At 40.0% G+C, this 23,503-nt stretch overlaps 1 protein-coding gene across 3 annotated transcripts in view; it reads left to right on the top strand.

Annotated features, from left to right (window-relative positions):
• nebl (nebulette) overlaps positions 1–23,503 on the top strand; it is a 170,978-nt gene that overhangs the window by 77,631 nt on the left and 69,844 nt on the right. Inside the window, exons 1-10 of one of the 3 annotated variants that reach the window (XM_038292111.1) lie at positions 8,229–8,242; positions 10,679–10,789; positions 10,874–10,981; positions 13,252–13,362; positions 13,565–13,675; positions 15,531–15,641; positions 16,584–16,694; positions 16,937–17,047; positions 21,355–21,462; positions 21,621–21,731. The exons of the other annotated variants lie outside the window; for them this stretch is intronic. Of the exons in view, the coding sequence (XP_038148039.1) occupies positions 10,751–10,789; positions 10,874–10,981; positions 13,252–13,362; positions 13,565–13,675; positions 15,531–15,641; positions 16,584–16,694; positions 16,937–17,047; positions 21,355–21,462; positions 21,621–21,731 (921 nt within the window). The 5' untranslated portion in view covers positions 8,229–8,242; positions 10,679–10,750. Of the gene's footprint in view, positions 1–8,228; positions 8,243–10,678; positions 10,790–10,873; positions 10,982–13,251; positions 13,363–13,564; positions 13,676–15,530; positions 15,642–16,583; positions 16,695–16,936; positions 17,048–21,354; positions 21,463–21,620; positions 21,732–23,503 lie in introns of those variants that run through there. 3 annotated transcript variants of the gene reach the window in all.

Genomic DNA, 23,503 nt, shown 5'->3' with positions numbered 1-23,503 from the left:
CCCGACACCACAGAGATCCAGTTTGCCAGAGAGATGACAGAGCTCCACAGTGAGGTACAAGAACACCATGCCATCTGCAAAAGCCCCTTTACAGCACACTTTGATAACATCCAAATTAGGGTTGGGAATTGAAAAGATTTTCACGATTCCGATTCCCTTTTCGATTCTATGAAACGATTCGATTCTTAATCGATTCTTTTTTCGATTCCAATTTTGGGAAAAAAGGAGAACAAACAGTTTGATTATCAGCATCAACTTTGTTTACTTAACTATTGCACAATCTTACAAACTCAACAAGATCAAGATGTCCACAGGAAATGTGAAACTGGAGTAACATCCGTGTTTAAATGAAAAATGAATACAAGAACAAACTTAATAACCAACAATGTCTAATAACGAATGATGGGATAATAAACTATTTTAAATAACAAAAAATACTAATTATAAAACAGTAGTAGGGAAAATTAACAGTTCTTTTGCAGAAAGATGAGCATATCTGCTTTTTCTGGAAGGATACGGGATCTTTCAGGGCTTATGGTGTCTCCAGCCGTGGAGAACACCCTCTCAGATGGGGTGGAGGAAGCCTGCACACAGAGGTAGTTTTCAGCCAGTCCAGATAGCAAGGGCAGCGTATCTTGCCTGTTCCACCACCACAGTGTGGCGCTATCCCTGCAGGGGATGGAGGGCAAGCTTTTACAGAGCTGGATTTTCCTGATCTACCCTCTGGGCTAAGGAAAGACGGGGCTTTGATTCACAAACTGACCGCAGCACGTTGTCTTCCTCCTCGAATAGTTCTTCCAACTTGCGTAACTTGCGTAACTTGCGTAACTTACGTAACTTACGTAAAAAACGTGACGTAAGTCGTGCTCCCCAGAGCCGGCGCTCTAGGCTCTGGTGCTGCGGGAATCGAAAAAAGAATCATTCAGAGAGCTGCCAAACGATGCCATGGAATCGAAAAATACGGAACCGGTTCTGAACAGGAACCGGTTTTCGATTCCCATCCCTAATCCAAATAGATGATTTGGATTAGGATTACCAGTCTATAAACTGGAGTTAAGATTGGGGATGACAGAAAGCAGTTGCCTCCCTACCCTAGACAAGGGTGAGGGGAGGGTCATGAGAGATAAGAATGAGTTCACACAGCCTCCTTCTTGCTATGAACGGGAGACCTGTTCTGAGTGTTTATCTGGCTAAAATTTATGTCCTTGTGAATTGAAGTGTTTTTTTCTTGGGAATCACAAACTTTTCATGTGTGAGAAATTTCTTTATGTAGGGGGTGGGATAGTTCCAAGGGAGAGTGGGTGTATTGGGAATTGCTGTATAAAAGTATGTACTGAGCTTCAGAGCCCTGTCTCTCTGCCTGAGGATGTTAAATACATTTGAACCTTGTTTCTAGCAAGAAATGCCTCTGTCTCAGCTTCCTAACTCCACAATCTCCTTTCAGAGTAAATATAAGGAGGGCTGCAGGAAGAGCCTCTCTCAGAGTTTCTACTCTCAGCTACCAGAAACAGCAGAGACCCAGTTTGCTAAAAGTGTTGCTGAGCTGCAGAGTCAGGTGAGATGAAGAGGACGGGAAGACCATGGAGATGTTTTAGGACTTTCTAATCCCCATCAAAGGTTAAAAATATGGTGTGTTTTTTTAGATGCGGTACAAGGAATCAGGGAAGAAAGCTGTGAACTCGTGTCTGTACTCTCTGCTTCCAGAAACCATAGAAACGGCTCGGGCAAAGGAAGTATCTGAGCTCTGCAGTGAGGTACAACACCTATAGAAAAACATCAGAAAGATGATTTTAATGCCAGTTTGCATGTCTGATCATAAAATCTACATTCTAAATGTGTGGAAGTGGGATCTACTTTGCCTGGATTGTTATAGGTTTAAAATGCTTGAATGTTCCTTGAATTACTTGAATGGTAGACGCTCCTCTGACCTTGAACTTCTGCATTTTTTCTACTGTCGCAGCGGAAGTATAAAGAAGAAGGTTTGAAGGACATGAGCATCAACCTGTACTCTGTCCTGCCAGAGACCATTGAAACTCAGCACGCTAAGGAGGCGTCCAGCCTGCAGAGCGAGGTACACTGCTCCGTCTGTCCCTCGCTCCAAACTCAGAACTTCAAACCTGATATTAAATAATAAACTTTGTTTGTGACTATTTGAGGATCAAATATTCCTGTTACTCTGCTCTCAGGGTTTTCTCCTTTTCCATATAAATTTATGATCAGTATTAATGTGTCAGATACTTTTCAATGAATGGAAGTTTTTTCTATTAGAGGCAACTCGTTTTTCCTTTCGTTAAATAAGGGCTAACTGCACTTCTTTGAAAGACCGTGAGGTGAATTCACTAAGGTGTGCAGTTTGCTCTGTGTAACTCCTGTTTTAACTTCATACCTGCATATAAGATGTTCACATCCGGGTAAAAGAGATTCCAAATAACAATGGATTTATTTCCTGGTAAATCTAAGATTAAATAAATAAAAAAATCAGGCTGTTTGCTTTGATATAATCTATTATGAAAAAAATAATGCAGCCGTTTTTGGCATTTTCTTAACCATATTTAGTTACTTTATCACCATTTTTTTGTATGCCCTACCCTGCTAACATGAAACAATGAACTAAATATGATTTAAGTAAATGCCAAAAACTGTAAATGTTCTTAACTGAATAACTGAATAAATGATTATTCATACAAACAATGTGAAGACATAGAGAGGATTTTTTTAAATGGCAGCACTGCTTTTAGGAGCAGATGTTTAGATTGAGATTTAGATTAAAAGAACAAATCTGTGGGTTTACCCCTATTAGTTTTATTTATAATCGATAGTTTGTTTGGAATATCAAGAAACTGTTTTTATTAATATATAAGTTCCCACATAAATAATATAACAAATAATAACAGCGGGATTTTTTTTTGAATTTTTTATACAGATCTGTTGGTCCAATAAAAAAATAAACAAACTACTGAACCTTTTCCTCTGGTTCTACTTGTTCTGGCTCTGTTCCACGCCACTATTTGTTTTAGATGTTTTTGTTTCTGCTTTTTGACCCTTCTCTCTAATGAGACCCACTCTAGGGCTGAGAAGGGTGGAAAAAAGCCAAATAAAGATGGTGGAAACAGGGCAAAGATCATATGATTGGTTTGACAGCTGGTAAAAAAAAAATAACTTTATATTGATACTAAATTAGTATCTTTAAATCGAAAACAAAGTTTGAACTAAAGAGGATGATAATAGCCAATTTTAGGCTTTTCTGACACAAATGCAGCAGCTTTCACTGATTTTTTTTTTAAACAGCCTGCCTGTACGATCAAGGAAAAAGGAAACTGAAATAAAAATGTAATTTGTACTTTGCAGGTTTGAGGTTCGCTGTGAATTAACGCATCATCTTCTCCTGCAGGTGAAATACAAGGAAGGTGTGAAGGAGAAGATTCAGAGCAGTTTGTACCATCGGCTGCCTGAGACCACAGAGACACAGCTGGCCAAACATCTGTCAGAGCTGCAGAGTGATGTACGCCTGTTTGGAGGAGAGATTTAGAGCAAAAAAACTGTTTTCCCCCTTTGGGTTCTCTAGAAATGATCATATGGGTTCATCACACTTTGTGTTTGCGTCTTTCTTGTAGCAGATATGAGGCTTTTAGAAAAGCTCCTTATTCTTTTAAACATATTTAGTGAATGTTTAATTTATAGAGGAACCATAAATGGTAATATTGACCTAAAGACCACAGTCAGATTTATGAGTTAAAACCCAGTCAAAAAAAGGTCCTTCCAGACACTGGAATGACTGAGAAACTCTATAGAAATCCTGAATAATTACCATATTATATATAAACAGAGTAAAATAATTAGAGTTGATGTGGTATATGCATTAAAATGTTTATTTGTGTGTGTTTAGGTAAAGTATAAAGAAGCAGGAAGGAAGCAGGCAAACAGCTGCCTTTATTCTCTGCTGCCTGCAACTCTGGAAACACAACATGCCAAAGAGTCTGCAGAGCTTCTCAGTGAGGTGAGAACCAGCTTTAACCCAAAGCTTTGGTTCAAAGCTGTCAGCATGGAGAACCTTCTCTGTATTCAATGGGAGGTTTCTGTTCTAACATGTATGAATCTGATCAGGTAAAATACAAGGAGGGTGGGAAAAAGGAGCTGTCCAGCAGCCTTTACTCCACCATGCCTGAAACAGCAGAAACCAGCTTTGCCAGAGAGGTCGGCGCCCTGCTGAGCGAGGTAAGGACAGGAAGCAGAAGATCCATCAGAGCTTCTGGGGCTTCAGATCTCTGAATGTTTACCTGAATGACAGGAAGATTCTGGATGCTACAACAGAACAATTAGACGTTTTAGTGTTTGAGGTTTACATAGTTTTAGAATAGCGTTAGGAGCCTGATCTCTCTCTCTGAATACAGTGTTGCTGGTTTATTTTGGTTCTAGAGACAGAATGATGCTATTTAATGTTTTTTTGTTGTTGTAAATAATCTGTTTAAATATTCTTTAAGAGATTTGAATTATTTTCTTTTTCCGCCCAGAATTTCAAACAAACTTCTTAAATTTAAGCACATTGAATGGTTAGCTAATTACTGTCTTCACTTTTAGTCAGAGTCAGAACTAAAAGGTTCCAGGTTAGAAAAATATAGGAGATGAAGTTGGACTTCTTCTAGGAAAAGTAGAATATTTTTACACACTCAGGGCCTGATGTGTTTTTAGAACAGGTGCAGAGGTGTTTGCACTCACAGAGCAGATCTACAGAGAAGATGCTAAGTATTTCAGTGCAATGCCAATTCACAACATGTCCCATCTGAAGAAGGGACTTTACATGATCTGCTTTTGCAATTCAGCAGAAAGCATGTACAAAACTGATGTATTAGCCTTCATCGGTATAGAGATCATTGTCATGGTTGGTTTAGGGATTAAACCCACATGCAGAACACCACTGGAGACTGATAAAAAGTTCAACAGAGTTTATTGAAAGTTTTCACAAACAATAATATGGACTAGATTCAGGAAACTGGTCCGGGCATGATTCTCTGGCGTCTGCAGAGACGGATAGTTTGATTAGCCAGTTAAACAGGTGAATAGTTGAGTTTCAGATGTTTCTGGAAATACCTTGAAGAGGTCCAGGCTTTCTCCTTGAGAGAGGGAACCGGTTGGGTCCAGAGACAGTTGGTTCAGCAGAGTGCTCAGCAGCAGCAGCGTCTAGCTTCTGACTTTCCAGTGACAGACCTTGGTTTGAGTGATAAGCTCTTTCCCTGAGAGCAGCAGGTGGATTCCAGAGTGAGATCTTCAGGTTTGGCTCTCTAGGGCAGGCAGGCAGGCAGGTAACAGGCTAAGCTCATCCAGAGCTTCAGACAAAAGACAGGTTTCCAAACTTGGTCAACACTGCGGCGTTGAAGGACGGTCTGGAAGCTGCTTAAGTAGAGCAGGTCTCCTTGATGGGCTGACGAGATCCAGGTGTGCAGGAGGGCTCCAGCCCAGGAGACCCACGGTGCACTCTGCTGGAGAAAGGTGGTACTTCTCCAGATCCCAACAATCATGATGGAATGACAGAACCACCCAAATTCATTGGTGGATATGCTAATGTAAACATTTACCATGGGCAGAGCTATTTTTCTAAATCTAAGGCTCCACTGCGGCTCCAGTTTTAGAACTCGTGAAAGGCCGGTACAAACTGAGACATGAAACTATAGCCCCATTTCCACTACCCTCTGAAAACAGATCCGTGCCGAACTTGGATCAGTTAACCGTGCCGAGCTCGGTCCACTACAACTAATTATGCATCACGCTAGCACGGTTCCTCGCCTCCTAGTGGTGATCTACGGTACTACTGCTCTCTAGAGGGAAACATGCAAACCAACAAGGCGACACCCGGGGGGGGGGCTTTGAAGGAGCTGGCCTATATTGGCTGGGTGAATTGGGACACACCATGTGGCACAATGCAGACCACTGACTCAGTGGCCATCAGAGCAGCATGTCAATCATTACCAGGCAGAGCAGCGTGATTCATCCTTCATGACTCTAGAGTTGCTATCAGGCTTTGATGCAGCTGCTTGGCCATGGTCACTCCTCCCATCAATCTCTCTGCTCTTTAGCTAAGCTGACTGAGGGCTATGAAGTTTGCAGATGTTGAGCTTCAGCTTGACCTCTGCACCATGGCCGGTCCTATACAGGGGCCAACGGGGGCCAGTGCCCCTGTGGATCATGTCCTGGCCCCTGTTACTTTAATGCTTTAAAGAAATTCTAATGATGATATACACTGGAACAGACATGGTTACTGATAGGTCCTTTGGCTCTAGTTCATTTTTTTTCTTTACAAATTCTGTTTTACTAATTATTTAAAAAAAATATGGTGATAGTTTCAGTGGTAATTAAGATAGGATCCTAGTTTTCATCTGCTAAAATTCTCAATTTTTTTACAGCTGAATTTATCAGTTTTCCTTGAGTTTTTACAGCACTGGTGGCTCGTTTTTTTCCCAATAGTATGCTGACAGGAAAGAGGTTATGAGGGAGGGGGAGAGACATGCGGGAAAGGACCACAGCTGGTGTTTGAACCAGGGTCGCCCGTGTCGAGGACTAAGACCTCCGTATATGGGTCATGCGCGCTAACCACTGGGCCGCCAAAGCATTCCCCTTATTCCTTGATTTCTAATTCATGTATATTAATCTATATCGACCTAATAAGACATAGCATTTTAATTAAACTTAACTGAATAGAAATGTCACTTCATGTAACTCTCTTAATATATTTGAATCCCTTGCCCAGTTTTTTATTTTTTGCTTTTCTGTTCCCCCATGAAAACACACTGGCCCCCTGGTACATTTTACAGAAATCTTATCATTTGTTTTTAGTGTGAAAATGCTTTATTGCGATAAGAATTGGGATCATGACAATGATAAACACTTTTGAAGATGTTTGCAAACCCTCATGATTAAGTTAATTTGGGTATTAGTGTTTTTTTTTTATTCAGTTAGATGATCTGTGTTTTGCGTTTTCAAGTTCTGTAACTGCAGTGACATGCAGTCCCTGCTGCACAACCAGAAATGGATGTGAGGAATCTTTGGATACTTTTTATCACCTTTTTTATGGTTATTGCAATAAAAACCTCAAAATAAAGTGGAAAAAGTCTAAATTAACCTTCCACTCTGTGTGATTTCTGCCTCGCTGTTTCTCAACTCAGTTTATGTGGTCGGCCGCCTACATATGGGTGGACTTGGGTGTTATGATGGCTAAAACTGTTTTACTGTAAAATATGAATTAGTGAGGAGCTTTTATATCTGGACACAAATCCAATTGGAATCCACTGACCATCCAGCAGCTCACTCACTGTTTAACATTTACTAGTAACACCTTATATGGTTAGAACTGTAGTTCTGTTCATCTTATTCAGAATCAGGTCACAGTGGCAACATCTCTATCATCAGAACTAGCTTTTTTTTAGATTTTGTATTTAAATATGTAAGAGCCCGGGCGTAACTTCCTGCAGAGAGCTGCATCACTATCATCTCATCGTTTCTGATGTCTCTATCATAAAATCGTCATCACAGCTCTGATTATCATCACAAAGATGATCAAAGAGATTATGTGAGTCACAGCCTTTTACATTTGCATTTTAATCCTGCTGAGACAATGCAGTCTGAATTAATAAGGTTCTGCTAACCGTCAGCAGTAATAAACAGGAGCAAATGCTCTTCCTATACAAATAAGGAAAACAAAGAACAGCAAAAATTAAAACAAAAAATGTTTGAGTTAAAAAAAGAAATGGAAACCAGTTTATTAAAGAGGAAACTCATGTTTTTGTGTTGAAGGTTAAATATAAAGAGAACGGGATGAGGAGCACAGCTCAGAGTCTCTACAGTCAGCTGCCAGAAACCGCTGAGATGAAGTTCGCTAAAGATGTCGCTGAAATGCAGAGCGAGGTGAGTGAAAAAAATGTACAATTGTGAGAACAGATCGACCAACATTTCCTTTCTGGTTTTATTTAAGGTTCTTTAAAACTTTTGTAATGATTATCGAGGCGTTTTTACAGGAAACACACCACGATGCAGCTTTATTTAGACCTGATATGTACAACAAGAAATACTGTTTTATTTTCTTATTTTAAGAAGTTGTTTTTTTTTGTGTAAAGAAAAAAAACTTATTTTTTTCCTTATTTGTTTAATGTAGATGAAATACAGACAGGGGAAAAAGGACGTTTCTCGCTCCCTGTATTCCACTCTGCCTGAGACGCTGGAAACGCTGCATGCGTCCGACCTGACCAGTGAGGTAACAGCTGGCTCTGATTAGGACCTTATGCTTGGTGGAAAGCAGGTGACGATGGTAGTTATTTAATGCTGGTGAAGATTCTCACTCATCCAGGTCATAGTCATTGCACAGAAGTTAAACAATCCACTGAAAGTTTCTCCAATGTAAAGATGAGAACATTCTTCACTGCGCTGAGCTGCATACACCACTTAGCTCTGATCTTTATGTTGGATAAACCAAACAACCTCTCCACAGACCCAGGAGAGCGGCCTCCTGCGGACAAGAGTCTACTGTCCACCTGCACCTTAAGAGCTGGTTAGGTTATCCTCCTGCAGTAGTGTGTCGCTGTGAGCTTTGATTTATGCCCAATATTATAGTGTTCTTTCCTATGTTATTACCACCTAGCTGTGGGTCTAGATACGGCTGAGGCTGTGAGGCAGTGGGGGCAAGCTTTTGCAACAACAGAGGGACATGAGGGTGAAAAAGAGCAGGGATCCAGGTGGAAAAAGGGTCCCAGCGTTCTCGCGCGCCTCACTCTTCTAGCTGGTCCATCTTCATGAGTCGTTTTTCACAATGGCGGTCATACAAAAAAACAACCTGGTATGGTACCAAACAGGAAATACACATAGTGTAGAGTGGATTTAGATTTGACCAATCAGAGGCCTCCTGCCTGCGACACTGTCTGTGGTCACCTACAATTTTGGAGAGGTGCAGCAGAGTGTCTGCGAAGGGGGCGGGGCATATCTGCGTTCACTGTGACACACGCAGACGACCTGGTTTCTGATCATAAACCAGCCTTTAAGAACAAAGGACACTCATTTTAGGACCAGAATGCTCACATTTTGGACAAAGGCAGCAGGTGGTTTGAAAGGGGTGTGAAGGAAGCCATTTATGTTAAAGGAATAGTACACCCAAAACATGATTAGTCTTCATTTTCTACTCACCCCCATGCTGAACAACACTCTGGAGTACTTTTTTGATATCTCAAATGCATCTGGAGATCTGGGAGGCTTCTTGCTGTCTGCTGACATTCAAATAATGGAGGTCTGTGGCGCCCGAGGCAGAAAGGTCCATAAAAGTCCACAAAAAACGTGTCAATATTCCTCCATACTGCTCGTCCAATGTATTCCAAGTGTCCTGAATGGGTAGCGTCCATAATTTACTCGAAACAAAGTCATTTAGAATGTTTTTAGAGCATAAACAGTAGTGTATAGGATTTCCTAAAAGCGCGTTCACGAGTCTACGGAAACCGCGGCAGACCAAACCAGATGAAAGTGCGCATTCAGCGTCTGCTCTGACGATAATGTAAGCGTAGAAGAAGAAATGTGCTGTTTACCTGTGCAAAGAAAGAAACAACGAAAGAAAAATGTCTGAGGACTTCAGTGTTGAGGAAGAGCATGAGTTCTTTGCCGAGCTGAATGCGCACTTTCATCTGGTTCGGTCTGCCGCGGTTTCCGTAGACTCGTGAACGCGCTTTTAGGAAATCCTATACACTACTGTTTATGCTCTAAAAACATTCTAAATGACTTCATTTCGAGTAAATTATGGACGCTACCCACTCAGGACACTTGGAATACATTGGACGAGTAGTATGGAGGAATATTGACACATTTTTTGTGGACCTTTCTGTCTCGGGCACCATAGACCTCCATTATTTGAATGTCAGCAGACGGCAAGAAGCCTCCCAGATCTCCAGATGCATTTGAGATATCAAAAAAGTACTCCAGAGTGTTGTTCAGCATGGGGGTGAGTAGAAAATGAAGGCTAATCATGTTTTGGGTGTACTATTCCTTTAAGAGAGAAACACTAACCTCAGACAGAGGGGGTGGATTCAGGTCTCAAAAACCTACAGTACAGCAATAGAGTTGTTTCCTTCCCAATATCATTTCAGTCCTCATCACCATGCAGGGTACCAAAACAAGTTTCCTAGAGAGCCAGGCCAACGACAACCCAACGACTCCCCTTTTCAGAGGAATGGGCCAGTATTGGGTATTGCAGGTCAACAAAGCCCTAAACGATTCTCCATTATGAAGGACCTGTTTTTTTTCGGTTCAATTGGCATGTTTTCTAAGCCATACCAAGGCTTTGTTTGGCTACTCTATGAAGCCTGGAACTCAACGCTATTCCAGACATTTTGAATTGAGAAAGCTTCCTGGATGGGAAGAGAAACGTCTTTAAACTTGGAAACAAAATCTAGTGGTTTGTTTTAAACTTTTTTGGAAGGAGGTACTAATTTTAGATTTTCAGCAGTTATAGTTTTTATAAACCGTCAATAACTGCAAACATAAAAGAACAAATGTATATAAATTCTCTGTTATTTTATCCTTTTTATGTATTTACAATCATTAAAGCTTAATTCTATTGCTGTATTTAACTGAGTGAACCGAGCATTGAGCCCTGTGGAACACCATAGTTTATTTATGGGTTATTTTTTGTGTTTTTCTTCTTTGTGTTCAGCGAAAGTACAGGGAAGCTCTGAAGAAAGATCTTTCCTCCAGCCTCTTCCATCAACTGCCAGAGACGTTAGAGATGCTCCACGCTAAGGAAGTCTCTGAGATGCTTAGTGAGGTATCAGAGGAACCGATCAGAAAATAGGGATACTCCTGGATTAATCTCACCTTTCTCATCTTTGTTTTTCATTTTGCTTTTCAGGTGAAATATAAAGAAGATTGTAAGGAGATGAACATGAACATCTACTCAGTGCTGCCTGAGACCATGGACACTCGGCACGTTAGAGAGGTGTCCGACCTGCAGAGTGAGGTATGCAGCAGAGGGACTCCTCTGGAGGAGTCTTCTCCACTTTCTGTGTTTTGTCTTAAATGTATAGAGGACAACCTTTTATTTCCAGGTGGATCATCTAAATAAGTGGTCCTCCTTACTGTCAATCATTCTGATGATATGTTTAAGTAAGGCCGTCGTACGTATTCGTCCGGTTAGCTATATTTTTCTGCGCATGCACACTTTCAGGCGTATATCTGTGCTGAGCTACGGTTTTAGACAGTCATTGAACCTCACCTTTCTCAGCGCGGTTCTTTGAAAATGGCCGAGGGTCGTAAGAGAAAAAGTGTCGATGAAGAGTATAAGAAGGAAAGAAAAGCCTCAGAAGAGGCAGATATATCCCACAATGCTTTGCACAGAAGGCTGTCCTCGCAAAGCTTTATGGGATTTGCTGTCACTGCGGCTCGGAGTCGCCATATGCTGCCGCTACCCGACAGTGGCGACTAATAACAAAGATGGTGCAGGCTCAACACGGAGGAGGAGGAGTTACGTGATCATCGGTGCAAAAAGCAGTGATCATCTGTCTGAACGGTCAGTTAACTGAGTTCACTATAAACTCCACTATATAGTCCCTGCTGTATGTGGACACAGTAAGCTTATATGAGCTATGAGAACAGCACATTTTAAACAGGGAGTGCACAGGGAGAAATGGGCCTGTGCATTCTCTCACAAGCACATTTATTTTAAAGTGGACCTTTAAATCTAACCTGACAACAGCCAGATGCATGTCTCGCTCCGCCTAGCTCCGCTCACATACATCTGGGAACCCACCATAGGAATTGCCTTTACTGAAGGCTGGGCCTTATCAAAACTCCTTGCATATGATTGGATAAGCCACTTGTCTGTCATCTTTATCGACATGCTATTTCAACCACTCACACCGAAGCTAACCCGTGACGCTGTGAGAAGAACCTTCAAAGCCGTTCTCTGATGTTCTTTTAATGACACAATATCAGATAGATTGGACAACACAGAAGAAATAGCAGCATCAATGCTAACGCTTGCTTCCTCGATGCGAGCCGCCATTGTTGTTGGAATCTAACGCTCGCTTCTCCACTACGTCACATCCAGGAAACACCCGCCCTGCGTCCTGATTGGACAGACCATAAATTTGGTTGGGGAAATCACTTTCAATGAGCGGGTTCCCAGATGTATGTGAGTGGAGCTGGGCAGAGCGAGACATGCATCTGGCTGTTGTCAGGTTACTTTAAATCTCCAGTAAACTGAAAAATAATTTTAGTAACAAATTTATTGCAGAATTTTATAGCAGAAATCTGACATTGGAAATATTTTTTAGTAACACTTAATGCTAAAAGATTAACACCCAAAGGCAAGAAAGTTTATAATTATTTAGTTTAAGGACAAATATATGTATATTTAATTATTTGAAAATCTTAAGTTCATGACATCTATAAATGGAATCTGTTTTATTGTAGCATAACTGGGCTAATAAGCTACTAAAATAATTGATGCATGTTTTAGTTTCCAGTTAAATTAGTAAAGAAGTAAAAGCTTGCACTTATCAGTTGAATGTTCTACCATTGTCATTGATGCTCAAATATCATCACCAAGACATGCGTGGTGATGATGATATGTTTGCAGATTTTCATAAAGCATCTCTGTTAAAATGTTTATTGCTCAAACATCACATTTTATTTGTTTCTTTTCATTTTATTTCCTTAAATGGTTCGTCTGCTTTTTATTCTCATTGTATTTTCACAAGTTTTCTGCCACAATATTTTAGTCCTGTGCATGAAGTTGGGTTCAAATATTTTTATCACACCATGTTAAAAGAAAGGGAAATACCCATCCTCCTATCCCAGGTTTATGGAATAACAATTTTAGATTCAAATAAACCAGAATAAAAAGGGATTTATGAAGGAATCAAACCAACTTCATGGTAAACACAATACCATTATTTTAGAGTTTTTGTCTCAGTATCAGTGAGTTATTTAACATGTAATACCTGCAAATCTTTACATCTTTGTTTTCTGTTAATAATCCATATCTGCCCTGGAGAAATACGTTTTACTATTTTTCTATTCATTGATAATTGTGTGATTTCCCATCAGAAGCAGCTATTTCACTTTGTATTAAGGACTGAATGGTCTTTTCCTGCCAACCGTTTTGTCTTTTATTTTTAGACGTTTTTATCCAATCAGCCTTTTTTTATGCAGATGGAAAGTGAAACAGCACAATGTGCTGAAGTTAATGCCTTTTAGGATATATTGATAGGATGCATCATCTTTCAGGTGAAATACAAGGAAGGTGTGAAGGAGACGAATCAGAGCAGTTTGTACCATCAGCTGCCTGAGACCACGGAGACACAGCTGGCCAAACATCTGTCAGAGCTGCAGAGTGATGTACGCCCATAACCGCAATCATACATGCAAGCTTTACATAACATTTTAATAATAAACTACAGATTTCTATGTATTTGAAGCTATGAAATCATCTGATCAGATGTAGTGAAAACTTTTTAAATCAGCCTAAAAAGTCTAAATGTGCATCAACAAAGAAGCACTAAGGAATGCATTCATGCAGGACTGTGGTTTAAATCTGCAGGTTAAATATAAGGAGGCTGGTAAGAAGGAGATGAAGACCAACCTTTACTCCCAGCTCCCCAACACCATAGAGATACAGCGAGCCAAAGAAGCTGCAGAGCTGCTCAATGAGGTAATGGACTGATCTTCCTCCTGGTTCAGTGTGTAAACCACAGCCTGTTTTACAACAGGAAAGAGGCTCATAAGGTTTCCATCACACAAGAGGCGGACAGGTCGCCAGTCCATCACAGGGCAACCAACCATTCATGCACACACTCACACCTAAGGAGAATTTAGAGAAGCTACTTAACATAACAGTCATGTTTTGGACTGTAGGAGAACCCAAGCATGATCAGCGAAAAACTCCATGCAGAAAGTACTCAGGCTGAGAATCGAGCCCAGAACCTTCTTGCTGCAAGGCAGCACACACTGCGCCACTGAGCAGCCCATGAGAAGGCTTCCATATATGATTAATACATTATTATCAATTCTGTCTCAGACGATGGGATTGGCCCAATATTGTCACATTTAAGAGATTATTTCAGACTAAGGCAGGAAGATTACTTGAGAACCTGCAGAGATCAAAATGTTACCATCTCAGCCGCAAGCTTTGAAAATCCACGCTTCAAAAATGTAATCCAAAGAAGCCATTTTTCTTAAAATAAGTGCATTTTTTTCTTGAATTGAGCAGGTAAGTGAGACACTTTGCCAATGGAACAACATAATTTACATTTAGAAAACTAGTGCATTGTCTTTTTTAAGAGCATCTTATCTAATATCTTATTGACCGAAAATATTAATTCCATTGGCAAATCATCTTATTAACCTACTCAAATTGAGGGTAAATACACTTAATCCAAGACATTTTTACTCATTTTTATAACATTTTTACAGTGTACCTAGAAGCTTAACTATACAGGGTTATTGAAAACATCACAAACCGTTTAGTATTTGGACATTTATTCATCTGATACTGACAGGTGGATGAAGTTTTGTTTTACTTTTAAATAGAAAAGTTTGTGCTCAACCTTATGCTAAGTTTAGCTTAATATTAGGACCAGAATAAACCTTTAATATACTCGTTGCCAAGGATCCTTCTTAAATTTTAGGGACCAACAGGTCAAACGTTCTGAGAGCAGGACACACAAAGGTAACCCAACAATCTTAATTAAAAGTTGGTCTTCATTTAAAAAAAAATGAAGATTTCTAATAAGAAAAATGAACAACCATATTGAAAATGTAATGATATCATGTAGAAAATAAAAGAAACGTTTTGAACACTTACAGCCTTTTACAATGATTTGACTTTTTTATTTGATGCTGAATCAAAGCTGTTATAATTCTCCCAGTATACTTAGCTACAAAATGAAGAGAATTGTATTTCTACCAGAAATGGGTTAGAGCCATCTTTGTCACAAAATGTATAAATTATATGTACCGGCATTATATTACACTTTAGATCACTAAGCAAGATCTAGACCTATAGAGGTGTACAGTGGGTAATATACAGTATGTGTGACCTTATTGTGTTTGATTGAAATGAAACTTATTTTTATGGCAGTAGTCAAATAAATGGGACTGAGTTATAAACCCTGTGGAACACCACAAGTTAATATGCAGGTGTTATCTAGTATACTGGAAAAAATCTAAATCTAAATGAATATTTTTTTTCTTAAAATAAGTGCATTTGTTCTTGAATTGAGGAAGTAAGTGAGACACTTTGTCAATGGAACGAGACAATTTACATTTAAAATAAGAATTGATTGTCTTATTTCAAATGCATATTTTCTAATTATCTTATTTCAAGAGTAAAAATTGGAAAATAATCTTATTTACCTTCTGAAATTAAGGGTAAATACACTTAATTCAAAAAATGCTGACTTATTTCTAGACTGTTGAGTGTAGACTAGCATAATAATGTTGGACATATGTTGCTGTTTTTAATGGTGAAGTTTTCTTGTGTAACATGTTTTTTTTTCTCCCCAAAGATCAAATACAAAGAAATCGGGAAGAAGGGAATGTCCAGCTCGTTGTATTCGACTCTGCCAGACACTTTAGAAACCAGCTTTGCCAGAGAGATGACTGAGATGCTGAGTGAGGTAAGCAAAGGCAACACTGGGTTTCAGATGATTGGGATAGTGTATAGTTGATTTTCTTTAATGTTTAATTACTAAATACGGAGTGATTTAATTACTCTGTATTTAAAGCTTCATTTTCTTATAGTTGATGGATTCAGCTAATTTTACAATAAAAAAGGCAGATTCTACGGTTGGAAAAAAAAAATCTCCAAATGTGTTAGATTTCTGTTTCTTTTTCTTTGTTTTTTTTATCAACTCTGAAAATTTGCTTTCGATGAACTAAGACTTGTAAATATATGTTTTAAGCATCGACGGTCCTACAGGAAACAAAACTGTTTTTTAATTTGCTGAGTCAGGTTTAGTATCCTGAATCTTTGTTTTTTCAAATGATTGGATAGAGATAGAATAAACACGAGGTTCCCCCAAACGGTTGGAAGGGCCTTAGAATGTGCTTCATTTGAGTTTATTCCCTTTTTAATAAATATATGATGCCTGTTATTTGACATATAATGTTTACTCAATGCTATCTGATGGTTGTATTTTAAAATTTAGCATAAGAAACCGGATCAAAGACAAGAGCTTCTCAAATTCAGTGGGGTTTGCTATGATCACACTGGAAAAAAACAAAATCTAGATAAGTTATTTTTTTTTTTTTAATAAGTGCATTTGTTCTTGGATTGAGGAGGTAAAAGAGACATCTTGCCAATGGAAAAAGACTATTTACACTTAAAACACAATTGCATTGTCTTATTTCATGTGCATGTTATATAATTATCTAATTTTAAGAGTAAAATGACTCATCCCATTGGCAAACTATCTCATTTACCTACTCAAATTTAGGGTAAATACAGTTAATTTAAGAAATTTTTACTTAGATTGTTTTTACAGTGCAGTGACCAGAGATTGTTGCAAAGCAGTATGAGTCTTTGAATCTCATTTTATATTGGTCCCTTTTTTATCCAGAACAAGTACAAAGAGGAAGGAAGGAGGAACCTGTCTCAGAGTTTTTACTCTCAACTTCCAGAAACAGCAGAGACTCAGTTTGCTAAAGCCGTCTCTGACCTGCAAAGTGAGGTGAGGAGAAGATCATCCTGGTTAATATTCATTGTTACGTAATGAAAGAAATCAGACTGTCTCAGCTTCATATGCGAAATAAGCTCCTCATCATGCAGGGCAGGATAAACGAAGTCAGAATCCAGTCTCAGTCATCAGTTATGCAGATGACACACGTCTCCATGTAGGAGTTTTAGAAAAAAAACTGCTGCAGATAAAAATGTTTTAAACATGGAGGATCTCTTCTTTTGGTTCATGTTCAGATGAAGTACAGAGAAGCAGGAAAGAAAGAAGCGATGAACTCCCTGTACTCGACTCTACCTGAGACCCTGGACACCTGTCACGCTAAAGAGGCGTCCCAGCTGCAGAGCCAGGTAAGCTCTGGTTCACCAACTGAACAAACCTACCATTAGATGAATTCAGTAATGAGACATACTGTACTGCCAATGATCCAAGAACTTGTTGAACTACCTGGAGCAGCAAAACTTTCCCAGCTTCACATCTTTCTAGAGAAATGTCGGCCCACTCTCTCTACTTTGCTTCACTTCGTTAAAAGTTGCAGCTATTTTCTCTACACAGTTCTCTAAGGGCTCCAGTATTCTAATAAACTTGAAGTCTGTACTTTGACTGGGCCATATTTAGCACCTTGATTCTTTGCTGTGTTTGGTAGCATTGTCCTGTTGATGGTTTAGGCAAATCTACAGCAGGTTGACACTGAAATCCTGCATCCTCTGTAACCGCCCGCTGCGCTCCAGACCTCCTGCACAAAGCAAAGCCTTTATCCTCGGCTGTTCCTCCCATCTTGCTCTGCTCCAGCTTCCTCAAAGCTCAAGGCGAGCATGCACAACATTATTATTAAATTCATAGGAGAAAAACATGCAGTGATGAACACTTAACTTAATATAACATCATTAAACTTCACCATCAGCATCAATCACACACATTTCTGCCAAAACATTTTCTTTTTATTGCGTGTCTTTTAAATAGGGATAATTAGGATCATACTAAATGGGTTTGTTCTCTACATCCAAACTCAGCATCTCTTCATCTATGCTTGCAATAAGAAGTTGGTTTTGAAGTTTTGAGATTCGCTTTTAAGCCTCATGTTAAAGGCCCAATAGTTTGCATCCAATAATTTAAAGAAACGGTCTTAGTTTTTTGGGAATGATAAGAATTATACTCTAATTTGTTGTAACCTATCTGTCATTACTATATTTTAATTCGACAAACCGGATCTCCTTGACGGTGCGATTGCAACTGCAGATGGATTTGCAGAAGGATCTTATGCAGATGGATCTTATGCAGAAGGATCTTATGCAGAAGGATCTTATGCAGAAGGATCTTATGAGGACGGATCTTATGAGGACGGATCTTATGCAGAAGGATCTTATGCAGACGGATCTTATGCAGACGGATCTTATGCAGAAGGATCTTATGCAGACGGATCTTATGCAGAAGGATCTTATGCAGAAGGATCTTATGCAGACGGATCTTATGCAGAAGGATCTTATGCAGAAGGATCTTATGCAGACGGATCTTATGCAGACGGATCTTATGCAGAAGGATCTTATGCAGACGGATCTTATGCAGACGGATCTTATGCAGAAGGATCTTATGCAGACGGATCTTATGCAGACGGATCTTATGCAGAAGGATCTTATGCAGATGGATCTTATGCAGACGGATCTTATGCAGAAGGATCCTATGCAGACGGATCTTATGCAGACGGATCTTATGCAGAAGGATCTTATGCAGACGGATCTTATGCAGAAGGATCTTATGCAGACGGATCTTATGCAGACGGATCTTATGCAGAAGGATCTTATGCAGAAGGATCTTATGCAGACGGATCTAATGCAGACGGATCTTATGCAGAAGGATCTTATGCAGACGGATCTTATGCAGACGGATCTTATGCAGAAGGATCTTATGCAGACGGATCTTATGCAGACGGATCTTATGCAGACGGATCTTATGCAGAAGGATCTTATGCAGACGGATCTTATGCAGACGGATCTTATGCAGACGGATCTTATGCAGAAGGATCTTATGCAGAAGGATCTTATGCAGACGGATCTTATGCAGAAGGATCTTATGCAGAAGGATCTTATGCAGACGGATCTTATGCAGACGGATCTTATGCAGACGGATCTTATGCAGAAGGATCTTATGCAGAAGGATCTTATGCAGAAGGATCTTATGTAGACGGATCTTATGCAGACGGATCTTATGCAGAAGGATCTTATGCAGACGGATCTTATGCAAATGGATCTTATGCAGACGGATCTTATGCAAAAGGATCTTATGCAGACGGATCTTATGCAGACGGATCTTATGCAGAAGGATCTTATGCAGACGGATCTTATGCAGACGGATCTTATGCAGAAGGATCTTTTGCAGAAGGATCTTATGCAGACGGATCTTATGCAAATGGATCTTATGCAGACGGATCTTATGCAGACGGATCTTATGCAGAAGGATCTTATGCAGACGGATCTTATGCAGACGGATCTTATGCAGAAGGATCTTATGCAGAAGGATCTTATGCAGAAGGATCTTATGCAGACGGATCTTATGCAAATGGATCTTATGCAGAAGGATCTTATGCAGACGGATCTCATGCAGACGGATCTTATGCAGACGGATCTTATGCAGAAGGATCTTATGCAGACGGATCTTATGCAGAAGGATCTTATGCAGATGGATCTTATGTAGACGGATCTTATGCAGAAGGATCTTATGCAGACGGATCTTATGCAGAATGATCTTATGCAGACGGATCTTATGCAGAAGGATCTTATGCAGAAGGATCTTATGCAGACTGATCTTATGCAGACGGATCTTATGCAGAAGGATCTTATGCAGACGGATCTTATGCAGACGGATCTTATGCAAAATGATCTTATGCAGACGGATCTTATGCAGAAGGATCTTATGCAGAAGGATCTTATGCAGACTGATCTTATGCAGATGGATCTTATGCAGAAGGATCTTATGCAGACGGATCTTATGCAGACGGATCTTATGCAGACGGATCTTATGCAAATGGATCTTATGCAGACGGATCTTATGCAGACGGATCTTATGCAGACGGATCTTATGCAGACGGATCTTATGCAGAAGGATCTTATGCAAATGGATCTTATGCAGACGGATCTTATGCAGACGGATCTTATGCAGACGGATCTTATGCAGACGGATCTTATGCAGACGGATCTTATGCAGACGGATCTTATGCAGACGGATCTTATGCAGACGGATCTTATGCAGACGGATCTTATGCAAATGGATCTTATGCAGACGGATCTTATGCAGACGGATCTTATGCAGAAGGATCTTATGCAGACGGATCTTGTGAGATCTCACAGTATTCCTTAGTCTTATTTGCGTTTGTATTGGCTTAGATGTCGACTCCTGGAAAGTTATGGCTTCAGTTATTCCTGAAATTGCCTTTGATTCATTTCCAGGTTGTTGAGAAGCAGCAGTTGCTTCTCTGAGGTTATTGCTGATGTCTTTCTGTCTTGGCATTGTGTTTCACACAGCTGCATGCTTTAGATCAGCAGATCAGTTCCTTGGCCCCAATGATCGGGCAATCAGTGCCTTTAATCAGCAGCACCTGGTTGATGCTTTCACCTAGTTACCGTAGAAATAACCAATGATGACACTTTCTCACACCCCTAGACTTCATACAGTGCATATTTAAACAGTCTGTCATTTCTCCATTACCATTCATGAACTTCCGTTAGCCTTTAGCCCTTTATTCCACGAGCCTGGTGATTTAGCCTGCAGACACATTTACCTCCAGCAGTGGATCAAACCTGATTCACCGCAGTACGATGGTTGCTTTGGCTCCCAGAGTCACTCTGATCAGAACTAAAAGGTGCAGATTTCAGGTCTTTTCTTTAAACGAAAAATCATTTGATTATAAGAGTGGGAGGGCTGTGAAATACCTAATGAACTGTAAAAGTTGATCAAATTCTTATTTTAATTTTTATTGATCATCTTATTCTTTTCATTGATGAGAAACCCTTATCTTATCAACCTCAAAAAGCTATGTAACGAGAAACCTAAACTGTAAATGTCATGAAAGGGGATGAAGAAATACTTATGTTTTCATTTATTGAATCTTTAATCAGAAAAAGTCCCTTTAAGATGTTAAAATCTCCTTTTCTTCAAAGTCCTGCTCTTACGAAAGCAAATCTTCATTCAGCTTTTTTGTATTTTTTGGATTTCTTTTATCCCTTTGTGGAGTTGACGAGGAAGCTGAGACTCTTGCAAGAGAAAATTTATTTAACGTCCTCAGACTGAGAGATAGAGCTCTGACCGGGACAAGCTCAGTACATAATTTTATACAGCAACTCCCAATACTCTCTTGGAACTATCCCACCCCTACATAAAGAACTTTCTCACACACGGACATTTGGAGGAAAAACAACTTGAATCATCAAGGTTGTTCGCTGTTAGGTTAATATATCTTTCACGGGCCAGATGGATCTCCTCAAAACATCAGTCCTCCCCTTCTCACCATGAAGGAAGCTGTGTAACTCATTCTTTTCTCTCATGACCTTCGTTTGGAGCCTGTGAGGCTAAGAACAGACATACTTCAACATTATTTACTCCACAACTTCATTAGCCTTTAGCTATTCATTCACTGTATTTAGTTGTGTTATTTTTCCTCCAGCTGACATACAAGCAGAATCAGAAGAAAGACGCCTCCAGTCTCTACCACCTGATGCCAGAAACCATCGATACTCAGTTTGTCCGACAGCAGATGGAGATGCTCAGTGAGGTGAGATTGATCAGATTTTCCTGGACTCACCCTGATTCCTGCCTGTTTAACTCCCATGACATGTGGAAAAGCAGCCTCTGTCTCTCTGACTGTATTATTAACTGTAATGGACGGCCTCCCGTTCTCTTCCCTTGTTCTGCACTCGGTTTCCTAACAAGGTCAAATACAAAGAAGACGGGAAGAAAGAGATGAGCATGAACCTGTATTCTCTGCTTCCTGCGACACTGGAGAGCCAGCATGCTAAAGAGCTGATGGAGATGCAGAGCGAGGTGGGTGGACTGATGGGGCTGTGTTAGTGTCACCAGGGCCGCTTCCAGGCATAGTTCTATGAGAAAAGTAAAGGATAAGTCTTCAACTGTGCACGTTATGCTCCATATATGCTCTGGGTTTTGTTTCTATAAAAGTCTGAAGAGCTGAGTAGCTAATTTTCTTTGTATGTGATTTGGGGACAGATGCAAGTTTGTACTCCTTTTCTTTTTTATTAATTTTAGTTGCTTCATTCATTGCTAGTTGTTTATTATTGATCAAATGAAATAAAAATAGTATGTATTAAATTGTTACCAACCCTCCCCTAAGAGACTGCCCAGTAAATGGCCTGTACTTATTTAGCGCTTTTTCTAGTCAGGAGACTTGACCAAAGTGCTTTACATTACATTCAGTCATTCACCCATTGATGGTGGTGAGCTACATTGTAGCCACAGCTGCCCTGGGGCTCACTGACAGCACCAAGGCTGCCATACACTGGCACCACCGGGCGTCTGACCACCAACAGTAGGCAATAAAATCTGGAGTCGGAGCTTGCACTCGAAAACCCTGTCGTCCCTGAAGCAAAGATCCTTCTTGAAGTGCTTTGTAGAACCGCCTTCAGTAAAAAGTTCAGTCAGTTTGGATCTTAAGTAGCTATTTTCAAAATGGGCTGCTACAGATGCACACATTATCATAAAATATGAAGGTCTTAAAGTGGTTATAAATGTATAAACAGGGATTTTAAAACAGAACTTTGAGGCTTTTCTCCCATTTACCCATATAAGGACCGTCCCACCTCGACTGAAAAGCCTTTTCGCTTTTGCAACAACCTAATTATGTGATTCTGCCTTTTCAGTAAAAAGCATAGCCTACCAGTGGTCAGTGATAAGCATATTGGCAAGGAAAGACAGTGAGAAGGGTGTGATTACTCTTGTTCTGTTGTAATCGACATTTTGTTGAAAGGTTTGTTATTCAGTGGTATTATGATAGAATGTTGATAAAATGTTGAGTAATATTCTTATGTTAAACAATTATTATGGTAATTGAGTTTAAATTAATTTCAATTTGGGTTTATTTCTATAGCGCCAATTCACAACACGTCATCTCAAGGCACTTTCCAGTTCACCAGATCATCCAGTCAGATTGATTCAAAGTTTTCTATCTAAGGAAAATCAGTTTATTGCATCGACTCACTGACTCTTCAGCAATCCCTCACACTAAGCATGCTCGTAGTGACAGTGGAGAGGAAAAGGTCCCTTTTAACAGGAAGAAACCTCCAGCAGAACCAGGCTCAGTGTGAGCGGCCAGTGTTTTCAGAGTGGACGTGATTTCCAGTGATGGGCAGTAGCGCCGCTACATGTAGCGAAGCTATTAGTTTAACTACATTTTCCAGTAGCTTGACCGTAGCGTCGCTGCTTTATTTATCAAGTAACTTTCCTGTAGCGACGTTATTGTTTTGATCAAGTAGCGACGTAGCGTCCACAAACGCTACAAAATCCAGGGCATAACTAAACCAGGTTTTCTATTTTGAAACAACAATCAGCCACAAAACTACTGTAAATAGCAGTTTCAGTTGATGCTCTTATAAGTGGCGTAGTAGCACAGGCACACTCCGTAGGGTTAAACAAGCGCACCCTTTCCCAGGCTGTCATTCTATTGGCTGGAATAGTTGCTAGGCGACGATCCAACTGCAGTCTGAGAGAGAGCAAAACAAATCCGCAAGCAGAGCCTATGGGTTTGCGAGCGTATCTGAGACCCGAGCAGAGCGCGGTTTGTGCGCGAAGAGAAGGAGGCA

This window comes from Cyprinodon tularosa, unplaced genomic scaffold (assembly GCF_016077235.1).
Source record: "Cyprinodon tularosa strain WSP-4 unplaced genomic scaffold, ASM1607723v1 ctg308, whole genome shotgun sequence".
Classification (NCBI taxonomy): Eukaryota; Metazoa; Chordata; class Actinopteri; order Cyprinodontiformes; family Cyprinodontidae; genus Cyprinodon; species Cyprinodon tularosa.
Note: the sequence above shows the minus strand (reverse complement) of the source record. Positions and strands in the feature narration are given on the sequence as shown.